The 16,914-nt window shown below is 39.7% G+C and overlaps 1 protein-coding gene across 1 annotated transcript in view; it reads left to right on the top strand.

Annotated features, from left to right (window-relative positions):
• Window positions 1–4,320: 4,320 nt before the first annotated feature.
• The window catches only part of TCERG1L (transcription elongation regulator 1 like), a 361,362-nt gene continuing 348,768 nt past the window's right edge, over window positions 4,321–16,914 (top strand). The window contains exons 1-3 of the mRNA XM_072629100.1: window positions 4,321–5,028; window positions 7,561–7,707; window positions 9,198–9,378. Of these exons, the coding sequence (XP_072485201.1) occupies window positions 4,696–5,028; window positions 7,561–7,707; window positions 9,198–9,378 (661 nt within the window). The 5' untranslated portion in view covers window positions 4,321–4,695. The remainder of the gene's footprint in view (window positions 5,029–7,560; window positions 7,708–9,197; window positions 9,379–16,914) is intronic.

Below are 16,914 nucleotides of genomic sequence, written 5' to 3'. Positions count from 1 at the left end.
CCAGCTGTCCTATTGTCTTCCCTTTTCCCCTGAAGTGCTGAGGCATGCCTATGTCCTAGTGCAAATTTCCACCCGTCCTGGGGCTACTCTCCTAGCACTGAGGCTCGTCTGGGTCCTAGTGAGAGTTACCACCCCTCCTGGGGCCCCTCTCCTTCCGGTTCGTCTCTACCACAGTAGAAGGAATCCCTCTTAGCTATTTTCCTAGCTTCAGGTGTTATGAGACTATTTGCCCCCTCTGCTGTTCCCACTGATCCAGGATTTTTCTGGGGAAATATTTTATGGTTCTTTTGAGGTCATCAAAAGGGGAGGAGAGAGTATTTACTGATCACTTCATCATCTTGGCTTCCTGAAGTTCAAGTAGGTGACTTACAGATGTTTAATCTGCAGGCTGAAAGTCTCAGGAGCTGCTGAAGCTGATATCTGGGGCTCAGCGGATGCCACTCGATGGGCTTTGCTGGTCTCTCACCCTAGGCTGCCTCAGGTCTCCCCTGGGCCCTCCCCCTCCAATTCACTGGACTCTGTGCTCACCCCCAGGGAACAGATCCTTCCCATCTAACTTCCAGTCTGTCCTGGGCTGTGAATCTGCCACAGTCTGTCTCCTATTGGATTCTGCACCTCCAAAATTTGGTCAGATTCTCTTTTATGAGGTATCTGAAGGAGTTTGTCTAAGAGCTTAGGTGAGTTGTTGCTCTCACTCCACCATCTAAGAAAAAACTTTTTCAGTGGAGGGGGAAATTGGGTCGGTGAGAGGGAAAAAGTGAAGCTTACTGTCATCACATTTGACTTAAAGTAGGAATAACATGCACACTTACTTTGGTATGACAATTTATCTTACACTACATGAAAGCAGGGGAGAATGGGATAAGTGTGGTATGGGGGAATAATAGAACGGAGGACTAATGGGAGGAGGGATTAATTAGTAATAAGCTCTTTAGGGGAGGGACAAGGTCAAAAGAGAGAAAAGAATAAATGGGGGACTGTATAGGATGGAGGGAAATATAATCAGTCTTTCACAACATGTCTCTTATGGAAGTCTTTTGCAAAATTACACATATATAGCCTATATTGAATTGCTTGCCTCCTTAGTGGGGATTGGTGGAGAGGGAGGAATGGAGATAAGTTGGAACTCAAAGTTTTACCAACAAATATTGAGAATTGTTTTTGCATGCAACTTGGAAGTAAGAATTACAGGTAATGGGGTACGGAAATTTATCGTGCCCTACAAGAAAAGAGAAAAGATGGGGATAAGGGAAGTGAGTGGTATGGAAGAAAGGAGGACAGATTAGGGGAAGGGGTAATCAGAATGCACAGTGTTTTGGGCTGGGGGGAGGGGAGAGGCGAGGAGAAAATTTGGAACTCAAAATGTTGTGGAAATAAAGTTGAAAACCAATAAATAAATAAATAAATAAATAAATAAATAAATTAATGAATGAATGAATGAATGAATGAATATATAAATAAATAAATAGATGAATAAATAAATAAATAAACATTCTAGAAAATGAAAATATAGACGACAATATGAAATATCTCGTGGGAAAAACAAATGACCAGGAAAAGAGATTCAGGAGAGATAGTTTAAAAATTACTGGACTACCTGAAACCATCATCAAAATTACCCTGGAGCATTATCTTTCAAGAAATTTTCAAGGAAAACTACCCTGATATTCTAGAACTTGAGGGCATAACAGAAATGAAAAGAATCCGCCAACCAACTCCTGAATGAAATCCCAAAAGAAAAACTCTTAGGAATATTGTAGTCAAATTCAGAGTCCCCAGGTCAAGGAGAAAATATTCCAAGCGAAGAAGAAATGACAACAACAACAATTCGAGTATTGTGGAAACACAATAAGGATAACACAAGATTTAGCAACTTTTACATTAAGGGATTAGAGGGGAGAAGAGAGAGGAAGGGAGGGGATGGGAGGAGAGGAGGAGCTGTGTTGCCTGACTGGAATTGTCCAGCTGTGTCCACATCAGTGTATCACTCAGGATTGCACCTTCTGCATTATCTCTGACCTTTCTTCCTAGCTCCCCATATCCAAATTCATTGCCACTTCTAGTCTATTGTATCTCAATGCTGCTTGCATCCATTCCTTTCTCTACTAACATACTTTTTCTACTGGTTCAGGGCCTCAGAGACTCTGGGATGGAATGTTATAGGCTCCTGAAGGGTTGCTCCCACTCTTCAATAATCCACCCTTCACACAGCTGTGATTCAGAATAATATATGCATTAAGGCTTATATTTGGCCACCCCTGACCTCCCTTTACTTCTACTACTTTAAAACAAAGAAAAAATATACACATAAAAACAATTTCATGGCTCCCTAATGACTTTAGGATAGACTCAAATCCTTAAGCTAGCAGTATTGAAAACCTTGCCCAATTTTATTTCCTTTTCAATCTTGTCTCAGATTAGTATTTCTCATATGCCCTCAGTTCTTATTGAACTGTCCTACTATCCATTCTCCATGTAAAGAATGCAATCTCCCCCCAGTTGACATTGTCAAAAAAAAATCTCCTCATGGGTTGGGGGGTAGAGACACTCAATCCCTCTGCATATTGGCAATTGAGAAGCTTCATGCTCACTTCAAAGCGCAGCTTTGATGGTCCTTCCTCCCTGAGACTCTTCCTCACTCCCTCAGTTATAAGTATATTCTCCAGCTAGAAACTTTGCATATACTTAATATTCATTTCTATACTTTTTCCATATCCCCGACCCCAGAATATGAGGTCCTTATGGTTAGAAGTTGTTTATTATATATTGCGGTTTGTAAAATCACTGACTGGTAGTGTGTTTCACTTGGAAAACAAAGAAACAAACAAAAATCCTATGCCAGTGACTTCCAGGGTATAGAGATATCCCAGGGAGGAAATGCCCTTATAAGTGTTTTCATCATGTCTTGCAGCTTAGGCTTGTAGCTGTGCCTTTAGGGAGGTTCTGGATCCTGGTCACTTGGTTAGTAGTGGTCCCTTCTGGATTCTGATGCAAGGTCTCCATTTACTAAGCTATTCTGCCTTGGAGATTGAAGGTATTCAATTTTTGTTAAAATGTGAAATTGGTTTGAAACTCCAATAGGTGAGTTTTCTAGGGTCATTCAATCAATTAATCAAAGTACTCAATTATGTACTTATATGCCAACATTAGTACTATGTGCCAAGAGAGGTATCTAGAGGGCTTAGCAGATAAGGTTCTGGGTCTGGAATCAGGAAGATCTGAATTCAAATCATACCTCAGATACTCACTAGCTGTGTTACTTAACCTATGTTTGCCTTAATCCATTAAAGAAGGAAATGGCAAATCACTTCAGTACCTTTGCCAAGAACCTCCTTCCCCACCCTCCACCCCCGCAAAAAGAAAACAAAAATGGAGTTAGAACGAGTGAGTCAGGACTGAAAAACCATGTTCCAGGTACTGTTCTAACCCCTAGGGATACAAAAAGAGGAAAAAGACAATCTGTACCCTCCAAGAGCTTACAGTCTAACCCGGAAGGCAACATGCAAAGAAACATATCCAAGACAAGTTATAAACACCATATAGGAAATAAGTAACAGGGAAAGCATTAGAATTTAGAGGGATGGGGGCAAGTCTCTTTGGGCCTGAACCCAGTTCTGTCCCCCTGTCTCCCAGCCTTTCCTCAATCTGAGGCTGAGGAAGGAAGCAAGATGCTGCAGTAGAAACATTTCCAGTAGTTTGTGTGCCATTGGGTATGTCTTCTTCCTCCCCAAGTCTCAGTTTTCTCCCGGGTAACTGGGGAAGGGGCCCGTCTGGTCTGTATCATACTTAATGAAAACTCCTTAGCCATTCATCACCACAGACTCTTTCAGTCTAAGATTCTACGCAGGGTCAGCCTGGAGCCTCACTCACCCCTGGGCCCTCTATCTGCCAGCCTTCTCGGTGATAGGCGCTTCTCGGACATAGAGAACTGCCCCTTGCACTAGAGATTCTAGGCAGCGTCCACCTCCGTGCCCTCTGGATCCGTTGCCAGTCGAGGTCCCATGCCTGGCCCCACTGGCCTGACCTGAGGAGACAGGCAGGTTCCAGGGGCAGTACACAGACAGAGGGACCTAGCTGGCCAGAGCCCCACATCCCTCTCAAAACTCTCACATCTCTCACTCCGGTTCTTGCATTGTCTAGAGAGGGGAAAACCAGACTGGAGGCGGGAGCTGCGGTGGAGCCTCCACCACCTTCCTCTCAGGGTGATGCGGCGGGGTAAGGGATTGAGGGAGGGGGCGGAGCTAGGTGGGAGGGGCGGGGTCAGGCAGGAGGGGCAGGGCCAGGGGCCGGACGACGTCGCGCGTCGCTTCTGAATGAAGCGGAGCTCCCACTCTGCTTGCTCTGCCACTGCCGCTTCTGGTGCCCGGCTCAGCTCCGCAGCTCCCGGGCTGCCCCAGGCTTGGTCTATTGGGCTCCCACCGCCACCCCCGTTTTTTCAGGTGCGGCCGCCAGGCCTGCCCTTGCCCCTGACGCCGCGCACTCTGCTGGCAGCCTGCAGCCAGCGTGATCGCGGCAGTTGGCGGCCAAAGCCGGGCACCGATGGGTAGCGGGAAGCGTCCTCACCCCCTCCCCGGCGCCGCCGCAGCCGCCCCTGCCCGGGATCGCCCGTCCGGCTGAGTGGCATTCCATCCCGCGCGTCCCCTAGCTGGACGGGCGGGTGGACCAGCGGCAGGCTGGCTGACCAGGGCATGTAGGATGCTCCCGGGTCCGAACCTCCCACGGCGGCGGCTCTGCCGGCCCCCGCAGCCTCCCCCTCAACTGCTCTGGCAGATGAACGCGGAGCTCTCCCCGCAACCGCCGCCGCCCTGCCTGTGGATGCTGCCAAGCTCCGGGGGGCTCCTGCGGCTGGCAGCTGGGGTTGTGTCTCCGCCTCTACTGCTGCCCTCACCCCCGCAGCCGCTGCCACCACTGCTTCCGGGGGTGCCCAGTTGGCAGGTGCCCTGTGAGCCCTCCTTTCTACCGATGGTACCTCTATCCTCAGCGGCGCCTGATTCCCCAGCAGCTCAGTACCCCTTGCTGAATGAGCAGGTAAGGATCTGCACCCCTATTCCCCAATCTCTCTCCGCCTCCTCGTGCTCCCTTGGGGCCGCCCCCCGGCAGCTTCCAGGTCCCACTGGGGTCCGCCTTTGCACTCTAGGTAGGGGCAGCCCTCCGGGCCATACTCCTCCCTTTCAGCTCGCTGTCCCTTTTGCTAGCTTTTATTCTCCAGGGTTCTTGGACTTCCAGAATGATCAATATGAAGCCTGGCAGCGATCCTTCTGTCCCCACCCCCAAAAGTTCGTGCTTTCAGCCTCCGTTCCGATCTCAGGGGGGTTATAGAAATGCTTACCGAGGTATTGGACAGTTCACATTGGAGGTGGATGACCCTCTTCAGCCAGAGAACCAACAATCCTGGGGGAGAACTTTCTTCTCCTATCCCAATTTCGCTGTCCAGGAGGTAGTCGTGCTGAAGTTCCAGCCTGCTAAAAACCATGGGCTGCAGCCATGTACCTACCATGGCGGAGTTACACACGCAGAAGTTAATACTTTCACAGTCTCTGACAGACTTCAAAAGCAAACCAGGAAGGTCTGCTAATCGATAGTAATTTCTCATTCATATCTGGGTGGGTATCTCTCCTGCCCTCTTTAAAAAAGGCCGAGGGCATTCACCAAAGGAAATCTTCTACCGAAGTGAGTGGGAAAAAAAAGGGTATTTAGGATAAAGAACTAGTAACACTTAATGTTTTCTGAATCTTCCTTCCTTGTGCAACTGATGCCATAAAATTGTTTTATGATATACTGTACTTCAGAAGAGTTTGCCTCAAAGAAGACTGTAGAAAAGGCGAGAGCAGAAAGAAAAGGGAGAGAGAAGCGAAGAAAAAAAATCAAGACGGAGGGAGGGAGGAAGAGAGAATAAAGGAGAGAGAGAGAGAGAGAGAGAGAGAGAGAGAGAGAGAGAGAGAGAGAGAGAGAGAGAGAGAGAGAAGAGGGGAGGAGAGGAGAGGGGAGGGGAGGGGAGGGGAGGAGAGGGGAGGGGAGGGGAGGATAGGAGAGGAGAGGGGAGGGGAGGGGAGGGGAGGAGAGGGGAGAAGAGGAGAGGAGAGGAGAGGAGAGGGAAAAAAAGAGAGAATGGTTTGAATCATGATAGATTTCAATTGGGAGGCAGAATAGAAGTCTTCTTTCAGGAAATGCTTCTTTAGTTATCTTTTGTGTTTCTATGCAGATATTACATTTTAGGCAGCTTTCCCCTTACTCTGATCATTAATTTCATTAGCATATTTGAATAAATCCTGTGAAAAAAATGGGAGTCTTCTATGTATCTCTTTCCAGTTGCATCCTGTGAAATTGATGCAGCCCCACCCCCTATCCTTTTAAAAGTGGACTATGAGAACTAAAACTACATCGTGTATTTAGTTCTCTGTGATATTTTCATATTCGTCTAGTTTCTTTTTGGATTTGTTAAATAAACCTGTAGTCATTGCAACATTTTGGAGCTTGCTATGTCTGAAGGCTACCACTAGAGGTATATAATGCCAAGGAACTAACATTTTCTGTTTAGAAAGCTGCATTTGTGTGTGTGTGTGTGTGTGTGTGTGTGTGTGTGTGTGTGTGTGTGTGTGTAAATGGAAAAAGCAAAAGAGGAAAACACTACAATGTACATTTTTCTGTTTCTTTTGGCAATTGGATTTACTATAAAATATTAAGTTTTAGAATAAAAGAACACTGAAGAGCAGCTAATATGTCTATATACATGTAGTATGCATATAATGTTAAAGGTATATATGTTTGCATGATCTTAAAATTCATATGTTGGGAGATTTCTCTAGCATTAAGCCATACCTCTTATTAATTACTCACTAATCAGGATTCAATTATGTATGTATTTTAAAGAATCTTTTTTGAAAATCTTGAGCTGCTCATATTCAATGCTAGTTTTTATCATTATGTTATATGCATTAGGTTTTGTTAGTAATTCTAGACTCAATAATGTAGTTATATTTTATTTGAAAGATTTTTTTAGATGCTTTATGCCTTAGCACTTTAGCTTGTTTTTAATGAGAAGAAAAGGATCATTAAGGGATCTATTTATTTGGGAGAAGATGATCTTTTATTTCCTTAAATTGGGAAAAATGGGTCATTAATATAGAAATGTTATGAAGATACAGTATTTTTCATGTTTATCAAAGTAATCTTACTATCTTTTTTCCTTATACTTGACAATCCTTTAAAAAATTGGGGGGAAGGGTAGTTCATCACCTCAACATTTATGTGCTGGTGTCTTTATGCTTGGAAGTTAGTTTTAGTTAGTATTCAAGAATGCAGTATTCAACATTGATTTGTAATGTTACTAAATCAATATATTTACCGTCATATTCACTATTCATGAAATATGGTACTCATTTAACACTGCAGAATGGGAAAATGTATTTGATATTTCAATCACCTTTAGAAATAATTTTTTAAAAGTCGTTGGACTCAACGACCCCAGCATAAAACAGCGGCTCTTTAGACCCAAGCATTGTGGATGTATTTTAGAATAAACAACACTTAAATTTCCTTTTCTATCATTTTGTTTTTTAGTGGATGTTTGGAGTTCAATCACCTGTAATAGGATTTTCTCCTTCTTCTAATGTGGATTTGATCCCTATTTTCCCCCATGTATACACTTCTGCTCTTCCACCTCCTGTAGGAAAAAGTTGGCTAGACAAGAGGATGCCCAATTGTAAGGTAAAAATGACAGTAATTTAGTTGAATCAGTAGATTTTAATTGTTAAATTTTATGCATTTCACTACAAGAAAAAACAGTGGGATTTAAAAAAATATATGTCAATTTACTAACCATCTATCTAAACCCTTGCACAGTAAAAATGAATTACTAAAAAATACCAATATGTTGTAGGGATTAAAACCCAGAGTCTTAATTTTTTTAAATTCAAGGCATTGTCTGCATTATTTTTCACTGGCATTTTATTTTGTCAGATTTTTGAATTTGCTATTTTGTGCTTTTTTGTCTTTGCTTATTTGGGAACACGTGAGTTTGAATTGTTTATATTGTAGCATCCTTAAAGTTACTAGATCAGTATCAGGGGTCATTACATATGTATAATGCATACATGCATGCATATATGTGAATATGTATGTATGTATGTATGTATGTATTAAATCAGGGACTCTTTCCATCATAGCAGAAGTCAATTGTAGCTTAGTAGATGCATTTAGAGGCTATTGGAATCTGTGAGAGGCTGAGTGATTGTCTGTGTTCATAAACATAAAAATCAAATGCAAAATTTGAACCCAGACAAGTGTTCTAGTATCTTCTTCTAACACTACATTCATTAAATTTTGGTACTTCTCAATGTTCTCATGTAATTAATAAAATAGATATATTTCCTCTCCCCAATCCTCAACTAGTTTGGATTGTTGTTTATGTTCAGACAATGACAATTAAAGCCACAAACTGATTATTATCTTAATCAATGCATAAAAGCACCCATATTGGAAAAGGTTATTTGGAACTGATATCTGCATTTTGCAACTTACTTTGGTCAAAGATACTAGTCTGTTTCTAATGTCTTAACTTCCATTTGAATGTGTAGCACAACCAAAGTTTCTGTTTCTACAACCAAAAGTCTAAAAGTACAGTTCAATAGATCTCAACAATTCATTCCAAGTTATGACCAGGCTGGATCCCCACATTGTTGTCTCATGGCACTTAACTCATAACATCATTGAAAATAGTGAATTTGCTACAGTGGGCACCCTTCATTGGATGAGAATAAATAGGTTTCTTTGACTAGCTACTGTATATTGATTGGACTTGATTTCTAGAATCAATCTAATTTACTGCAGAAACAAACAAACAAAAAGTATCTATCCATTATCTATGGGGACAATTCATAATAATTCTTTCCATTACCCATCTATAAGGAATAGGCTTGAGCATTGTTTTGTATTTTCAAAATTTGACCAGAGTCTTCTAGAATTTTCAAAACTAACAGATCCTTAGTAGAAGAAAGATTTTTTTACCTTAATTAAACAATGATTTATTCTAACTACATTCAGAAAGGCTATTTTTATAAAAGTCACACAATTTGTAATGACTTGGAAATGCCAGTTATTTTGAACCAATGTAAGGCAGGACTGAATACATGTTCTTGATAGTGTTTGTTTATTGTGACAACTTACTTAAGAGATTCATTTTACTTTATCTTGGACAGATATATTTAAATAACACATTTGCTCTGGACTCTACTTGGATACATCCTGAGGAATCAAGATTGTTTCATGGACATGAAAAGTCACATTTAATGACAAATCAGGTGGCTATGACTGTATCTAGGCCAGGCCCTGCCTCCAGGCATCTTCCCACAGTGGTGTTAGCACCTCAGCCTATACCAGGTTGGTAAAAATGATGGTGATTACTTCTATTCATCATATTTTACTCTCTCCAACTGATTGTCATATGGCATTAATTGTGAATAGTATATATCTCATGTTCATGGAAACATCAGTTTGGTAAAAAAAAAAAAAATCGATTTGAGTGGCCAGGAGATAATCTGATATAAGACAGTTAGATAGTATCTTCATTATTCACCATTGTTTAAGAAATAAAGTGTACTAGCAAGCTGTACAGATGGATAAAATATAGGGAAATTTTTAATCAGTGTTCTATTTTTAGAATTTTATCTTATCATCTGTTGGCAACTAACAATATAGGTTGCTAACTGTTCAGTCAACCCAGTTTAAAAAAAATTCTTATGTGGGACAATGAGATTGAAAAAAGTCATTAAACTGAATGGGCCATTCATTTTAAATGTTTTAAAGTTCCTATCATGTTGAAATTCTTTACAAGCAATATGAAGGCTTCATAAATGGAAAATAAAGGATATAGATTGTTTTGAAGATTTATTTAGTTCAGAGTTTAAGTTTCAGTGACCTAAAAGATCATTTGCTCCAGTAAAAACAAATGACCTCATTCCTGGATAGAAGATTTTATATTAACCATGCAATGATGGAGAAATAATGAAATCATTTTTATTTAAAAATTCATTTAAACATCTCCTGGACTCATAGCTATATCATACAAATATATGTGGGTCCCTTCAACATTCGCTTAAACCCTCTCCTACTATGCAATTGATTTTAATATTTCACAGTTATCTTAGGGTTTTTTCTATTCCTATATTTTCTTATTGTTTCCAAGCATCCCTTATGTTAATGAGCAATGAATCTTATTTAGCACTGAGTCCCAGAGAACAGTTCAAATATTTTCTGTTTTTCAGTGGTTGTAATGATACTTGTCTGTGAACTGCTTTCTGTTCTTGCCTTTCTTAAATTATTGATTAACTGTAAAGTAGATCAACATCACATAGTTATACGTTAGTAAATATGTTTACAAGAAAACAGTAATGCTTCCTATTTGATTTTCACTCAGTGGAAAAAGATTTGCTTATTTTGCTCCTCAGCTTGTATTATTTGTCTGCTTTTGAGTTTTTGTCCAACCATATGAGTAAATAAGAATTATTTTCCCTAATTCATGGATTCCTTTGATACTAATACAATTATGAGTGTGGTAATTTGACATAACGAGAGTAAGGTAAATGTGCTAATTCTTAGCAGAGTGTCGTTGCATAGGAGGTGCTTAATAATAAGTTGTTGATAGAATAGATGAATGAAAACAATTTGTTCAGTGAAAAATATTCTGTCAACTTGACCCTTCTTTGTTCTATCAACTCAGCAACTAACCTTTTTGAACATATTGGCCAGTGTTCATCTGTTGGGTTGGCTGCCAAGTGTATATTAGGGACAATCTGAGTTCAATGGTTTTTTGATGAAATTTGCTATTGTACTTTTATACAGTCAAGTGTAGATGCATACGAGGCTGCTTCTTGCAAAACCCTGATGACAGATGTGAGTTTCTCAGCAGCGTTCTATGATAAATATTTTATGACATCTATTTAAAGAATACTCTTGTAGTTTTAACTTTCTTGTTAAAAGTTATATATCTGTATATATTTATATATACACAGACACACATATAAATAGATACTATATGTATATATGTCGTAAAAGGGGAAAAAAGCACCCTTTCTTCTTGCTTCGGTCTATAATTTGGGAAAATTCCTTTCTCCCTTTCCACTCCCCTGACTTTTCCCTAATCTGAAAGCCAAAAGGGAATGTGGCTTTGGCAGGTTTACATATTCTGTTTTTAAAGGAAATGTGTTTACTCCAGCTGAAATTTCAATGACAGTGCACCCGTTTTGACTCAATAAATAGTGTGAAATTGAAAATAATGATGTCAGAACCAATTTGGTTTCAGATAATGTTGGATGGTATCTACAGCTGAGTGGAATACAATCCCTTATTTACTAGGAAGGGTTTCTAATCTCCCACAGGCCACTAGGGGGCCTTAAGGGGCAATTTTGTGACATAGCCACAGGAGAAAGTGGCTGGTGACCTTGCACAGCCCTCCCTCGCTCCAATCAAACTCAACTGCAATTCATGTCATCATTTCCCTGATGTCATGGTCCTCTTCGAAAACGAAGGACAGGCACAACGTGTGAGTAGACCAAGCTGCCTGAACGTGGACTCAGTTAGCTGGGTAAATCAGCTCTCTCTCTCTCTCTCTCTCTCTCTCTCTCTCCCCCTCCCTCTTCCTCTCCCTCTCCTTCCCCTCTCAAAGGGGAAGTAAATTTCCAGCTAATTTGGGGTTTACTTCTTATCTTCCTTCCTTCCTTCCTTCCTTCCTTCCTTCCTTCCTTCCTTCCTTCCTTCCTTCCTTCCTTCTTTCCTTCCTTACCCCAGTTCACTCTGAAGCTCACACATTCAACCACAATTAATGGCTGTAATTTGGGCCCTCCTGGCTTTGAGAGAATTTAAAATGAATGTTAATGGTAACTGTTTCTCTTTGGAATAGCATCACTGAGTATCTTCTCCTTTCAGCTTGATTGTTTTGTTTTGGTTTTAATAAAAAGGGTCAACACTTAACTCACTTTTTAAAGAGGCAAGGCCTATTCCCTCAATGGGCATTACCTCACTTTAAGTGAGTATCTGAAAAGGTCTTAGCCGAAAAGGGCCAGGGTCTCCCATTGCATCCTGGGTCATCTCCAGTCATCCTGATGAATATCTGGTCCCTGGATCCAGATGACTCAGGAAGAGAAAGTGAGGCTGGTGACCTTGCACAGCCCTCCCTCACTCAAATCAAAGTCAACTGCAAGTCATGTCATCAGTTCTCTCACCTTTGGTATCAAATCCAGTTTTAGATGGCATGGACAGTTGGAAATATGGTGGATAGAACCACAGTAGATAATAGAAAAGGAAAGTGATTAATTTTAGTCTGTAACTTAGTGCAATGTATTCATAAGTTCAAAAGCTATCAAAATATAGAGACCTAGTGGAAGAAATCAAACTAATGTTGAAAAAGAATTTTAAATAAGTACCAACCAAAACCATACTGTTTTTGAGACACAATTGTATTTTGGAATTAATATATCAGTGATTGTACATGTAGAAAAATGGAATAATATTGAAGGAGTTTGATTTTAGAATTTGAAGCCATGATGGATATGGATATTGAATAGTTGAATTTTTTTAAAACAAGTCATTTTCTTGAATTACAGCTAATTCCAGGCAGAACAAGGGTCCAAATACTGTCTGTCATAAAGTGAAGGCATGGACTAATCTGTTTGAATTAAAGTGAAATATCATTTCTTTGAGATTTTCCTAAAGAATGAATTTTGTTTATTAGAAACTAATAAAAAAAATTAATGATTGCTAGAGTTGTTATTGTATTAGCAGTATTTCTTTTTTCTTATCTAATTTAATTCCATTTAGAAAGAAATGGTCCGGGATAAGTCATTATCCTACTGATGTTCTTTTAGATTTCATGTGGACACTGGAGATGGAAGAAGAAATGACTGTCTTGTTTTATTGATAATTGAGTTAAAGTATTTAGAGGCAACTTTACTCTCTGTGGGCCTATGAAAAACTTCTTTAAGATAACTCCCAGAATGATGAGATTAATGATGTGTACCTCATTCTTTAAAAATATAAGTTTGGATTTCTTCCACTAGGTCTCTATATGTTGAAAGTTTTTTGTTCCTTATTAGAGGTAATGAATATTGGAATGTGAAATCCATGAAAATTTTTATTTTTAATACTTTACAAAGCAATGTTATACCTGAAGTTTAGATAAGAATGATATTTAAGAGACATTTTATTTAATAATATCTTTAAAATTATCCTAATTGTTTTATTTATTGACTAATTTATGAATACATCGCACTGTGATATATTCTTACAACTGCTACTATTCCTTCTCCACCTTTTACTACTATTATGACTATGACTACCACAATGATCATGACGATGACAACAACAACGACGACGACGACTACTACTACTACTACAACTAATGACCATGACTACTACTACCTCTACTACTAATAAAACTACCATCATCACATCACCAACCAACATCCCCACTAACACCACCACCACCAATACTACTGCTACTACTACTACTACTACTACTACTACTACTACTACTACTGCTATACTACTACAGTGTTCACATAGCATTTTAATATTTGCAAAGCTATTTTCAGATTTTATTCCATTTTGTCTTTATTATAACCTTGTTAGGTAGATGGTATTTTATCCCCATTTGACAGACAGTGAAACCGAGTCTGAAAGATTATGTCATACACTTGGTTTCCTGCAGCTATTCTGTATCTAAGGCAGGATTTGAAATAATGACTCTAATAACTTTTTGAATCCAAATTCAATGCACTATGAACTTTGGTACCTAGGTGCCACTATGTTAATAGTCTGTCATTGAGTTTAGTGAAAATGAACACTAAAATTATAAACAGGTGATATTAAACATCTAGTGAGACTTTATTTTTTACCTTTTGAATTTTTTATTTATTTTATTTTATTTTTTATAATTTGTTTATATATTTTTAGATTTTAACATTCGTTTACACAAGATTTTGAGTTCCCAGTTTTCCCCCTATCTCTCCCCTCCCCCCACCCCAAAACACCATGCATTCTGAATACCCTATACCCAAATCTGCCCTCTCTTCTATCACACCCCTGCCTTCCCTTATATGCATTTTCTCTCTTTTCTTGGAAGGCAAGATAGATTTCTATACCCCATTACCTATATTTCTTATTTCCCAGTTGCACGCAAAAACAATTTTCAACGTTCATTTCTTAAACTTTGAGTACCAAATTCTCTCCCTCCCTCCCTCCCCACACATCCCTACTGAGAAGGCAAGTAATTAAATATAAGCTATACATGTGTAGTTTTGCTAAAGACTTTCTCAATGTGTGTGTTAGTCCTTCATTGCCAAAGAAAACGATGCCATCAGAGAAACAATGACATGACTTTGCACTTTGTTTTTGAGTGAGGGAAGGCTGTACAGGTCACCAGACCTACTTCTCCTCCAGAGTCATCTGTATCGAGTGACCAGATATTCATCAGGTTGACTGGAGATGACCCAGGATGATGCAATTGGGGTTAAGTGACTTGCTCAAGGTCACATGGCTAGTGAGTGTCAAGTGTCTGAGGTGAGATTTGAACTCAGGTACTCCTCTCCTGGCCTGCACTCTGGTCTGTGAGCTGCCACAAACTTTTCTGCCCAGGATCTGTGAATAGAATTTCCTCTCCAAAACCTCCACCAGCTTCACCAATCAGTGCTCCTACTCCTCTCCCCAGAAATGCCACTCAGGTCTGAAATCCAAATCAGTGGCTCAATTCCTCCAGCAGCTTTAAGTTGAGGGCTACAAAAATGAGCCCTGCTGCTGCTGCCACTTAGGACCGGTATTAGGGATGGACCCTGCTCCCTTCTCACTCAGGTGAAAGAGTTTTCTCACTGATCTTTGAAGCTATCTCTGGCATTTGTTGTTTGAGGGATTTGGGAAACTGCAGCTGCTGCCTGTGGTGCCCAGAAACCTGCTCCAGTCCTGTCCCTGCCATGCAGCACAGCCAAGGCTGGGCTGTGCTCCACTCTGAGCCCGTTGTGATAGACCTTTCATGTCGGCCTTCCAGGCTGTCTTGGGCTGAAAATCTCTTTCTCTCTGTCGTTTCATGGCTTCTGCTGCTCTAGAATTTGTGTAGCGTCATTTTTTACAGATATTTTGTGGACTGTAGGGAGAGAGCTCCTACAGGTTATCCTTCTACTATGCCATCTCGGTTCTATCCCGAGATTTTCTTTATTTGGGTAGTTGATACTAATATTTTGCTCCATCAAGTGATCAATCTAGTAGAAATATCCTGGTGACATAACCTTAGGCTCATCCAAATAGTTATGCTTTTGTAAAAGGGACATTTTCCCCATCGATAGTGATTTCTTCTTGGAATCTGGTATCAGTTGCATTGACAATTGAATTAATGGATTCTCACCCATAGTGTAAACTATTAGTAGACTACTGAAAAATTGTGGAAAATGGTAGCTATAATAGAGTTGAAGAAGATACTACAAAAATGGAAATTACTTTTATGAGTTTGATTGGGATAAATTCTACAGGAAGGGGAAAAAGCAAAGGTGGACCCCTACCTTCCAAAATAACAGTGGTGTCTACAGACATCCTATGGGACATCATTTGATGCTTGATAATTTATTTTTATGAGAGAGAGGGGAACCAGAATGCTCCATTCAGTTCAAACAAAATCAGGAAGTAGATGATGTGATTCCCACATTTTACCCAAACAGATGTTCATGATAGCCACTCAAGAACTGTTTATAATCAGCACTTCCCATTGGACTTGGTATATAATATGTGTTTAATGAATGCATGTTGACTTGATGACTTTATAGGAAGAGATAGTAAAAAGTTGAGAACAGATGGTAGGAATTTTGCTAATGAAGAGATCATTGAAAATATTAGAGAATTTTCAGTTACATGATGGGATTGAAAGAGAAATTGGGGAGGGAGGGAGAGACGGAGGGGGAGAGAGAGAGAGAGACAGAGAGACAGAGAGACAGAGACAGACAGAGACAGAGAGACAGAAAGATACAGAGAGACAGAGACAGAGAGAGAGGTCATAAACTTTTAATAATGGATAAAGGATCTTGGAAAATGGGCAATCTCCATAGAGTTGGATCCTTGGAGTCAAGAAGACTTGAATTCATATATTGCTTCCAAGTTGTTGGTGATCCTTGGTAGATAATTTATAACCTCAGTTTCCTCATTTGTACAATAATAGTAATCATAGCACTTATACACCAATGTTTTTAAAATCAAATGAGTTAATATAGATAAAGTACTTTGAAAGCCTTAAAGTCCTCTGTAAATGCTGTCATTATCATCATAATCATCATCACCACCACCACTACCACCATCATTATTATTGTTATTTTTATTATTACAATTTGTTTCAGAAAACCAAAATGAGAATTTGAAGAAGTGTTAGAGTAGTGATTTGGAAGATGAGATAGAAAGTTTGTATTTTGTTAGTGCTTGTGTGAGAAGTCACTTACTGAGCATTAATTTTCCTCTAGGCATATATCTGAAATTGGGGAGAGGACAGGAGGAGTTCTTTCTTCTCCTCCTCCTCCTTCTTTTCTTCTTCTCCTCCTCCTCCTACTTAATCTTCTTCCTCCATCTCTTACTTCTTTGGCTTCTTCCTCCATCCACTTGGATGGGAAAAACACATATTTATCTCATTATCATCAGTTTCCTTTATAAACAAATATAAGTTATTTTATTCATTAAACAATCATCCTTCTGAGAAAGAGTCAATAGTCTTCATTAGTCTGCCAAACAGGTCTATAACACAAAACAAGTTAAAAGCCAATGGATTAGATTTAAAACCATAATCTTTTCCTACTTTTTAGGCATTTTTCAACTTATTCTCTGCCACATACTCTTCAATCCAGTACCACCAGTATCTTTTCTGTTTTTCAAAATAAGACACTTTATTTCTTG

Source organism: Notamacropus eugenii, chromosome 1 (genome assembly GCF_028372415.1).
Source record: "Notamacropus eugenii isolate mMacEug1 chromosome 1, mMacEug1.pri_v2, whole genome shotgun sequence".
In the NCBI taxonomy this organism is placed as follows: domain Eukaryota; kingdom Metazoa; phylum Chordata; class Mammalia; order Diprotodontia; family Macropodidae; genus Notamacropus; species Notamacropus eugenii.
The sequence above is the reverse complement of the archived record's forward strand: the minus strand, read 5'-3'. Positions and strand labels throughout refer to the sequence as shown.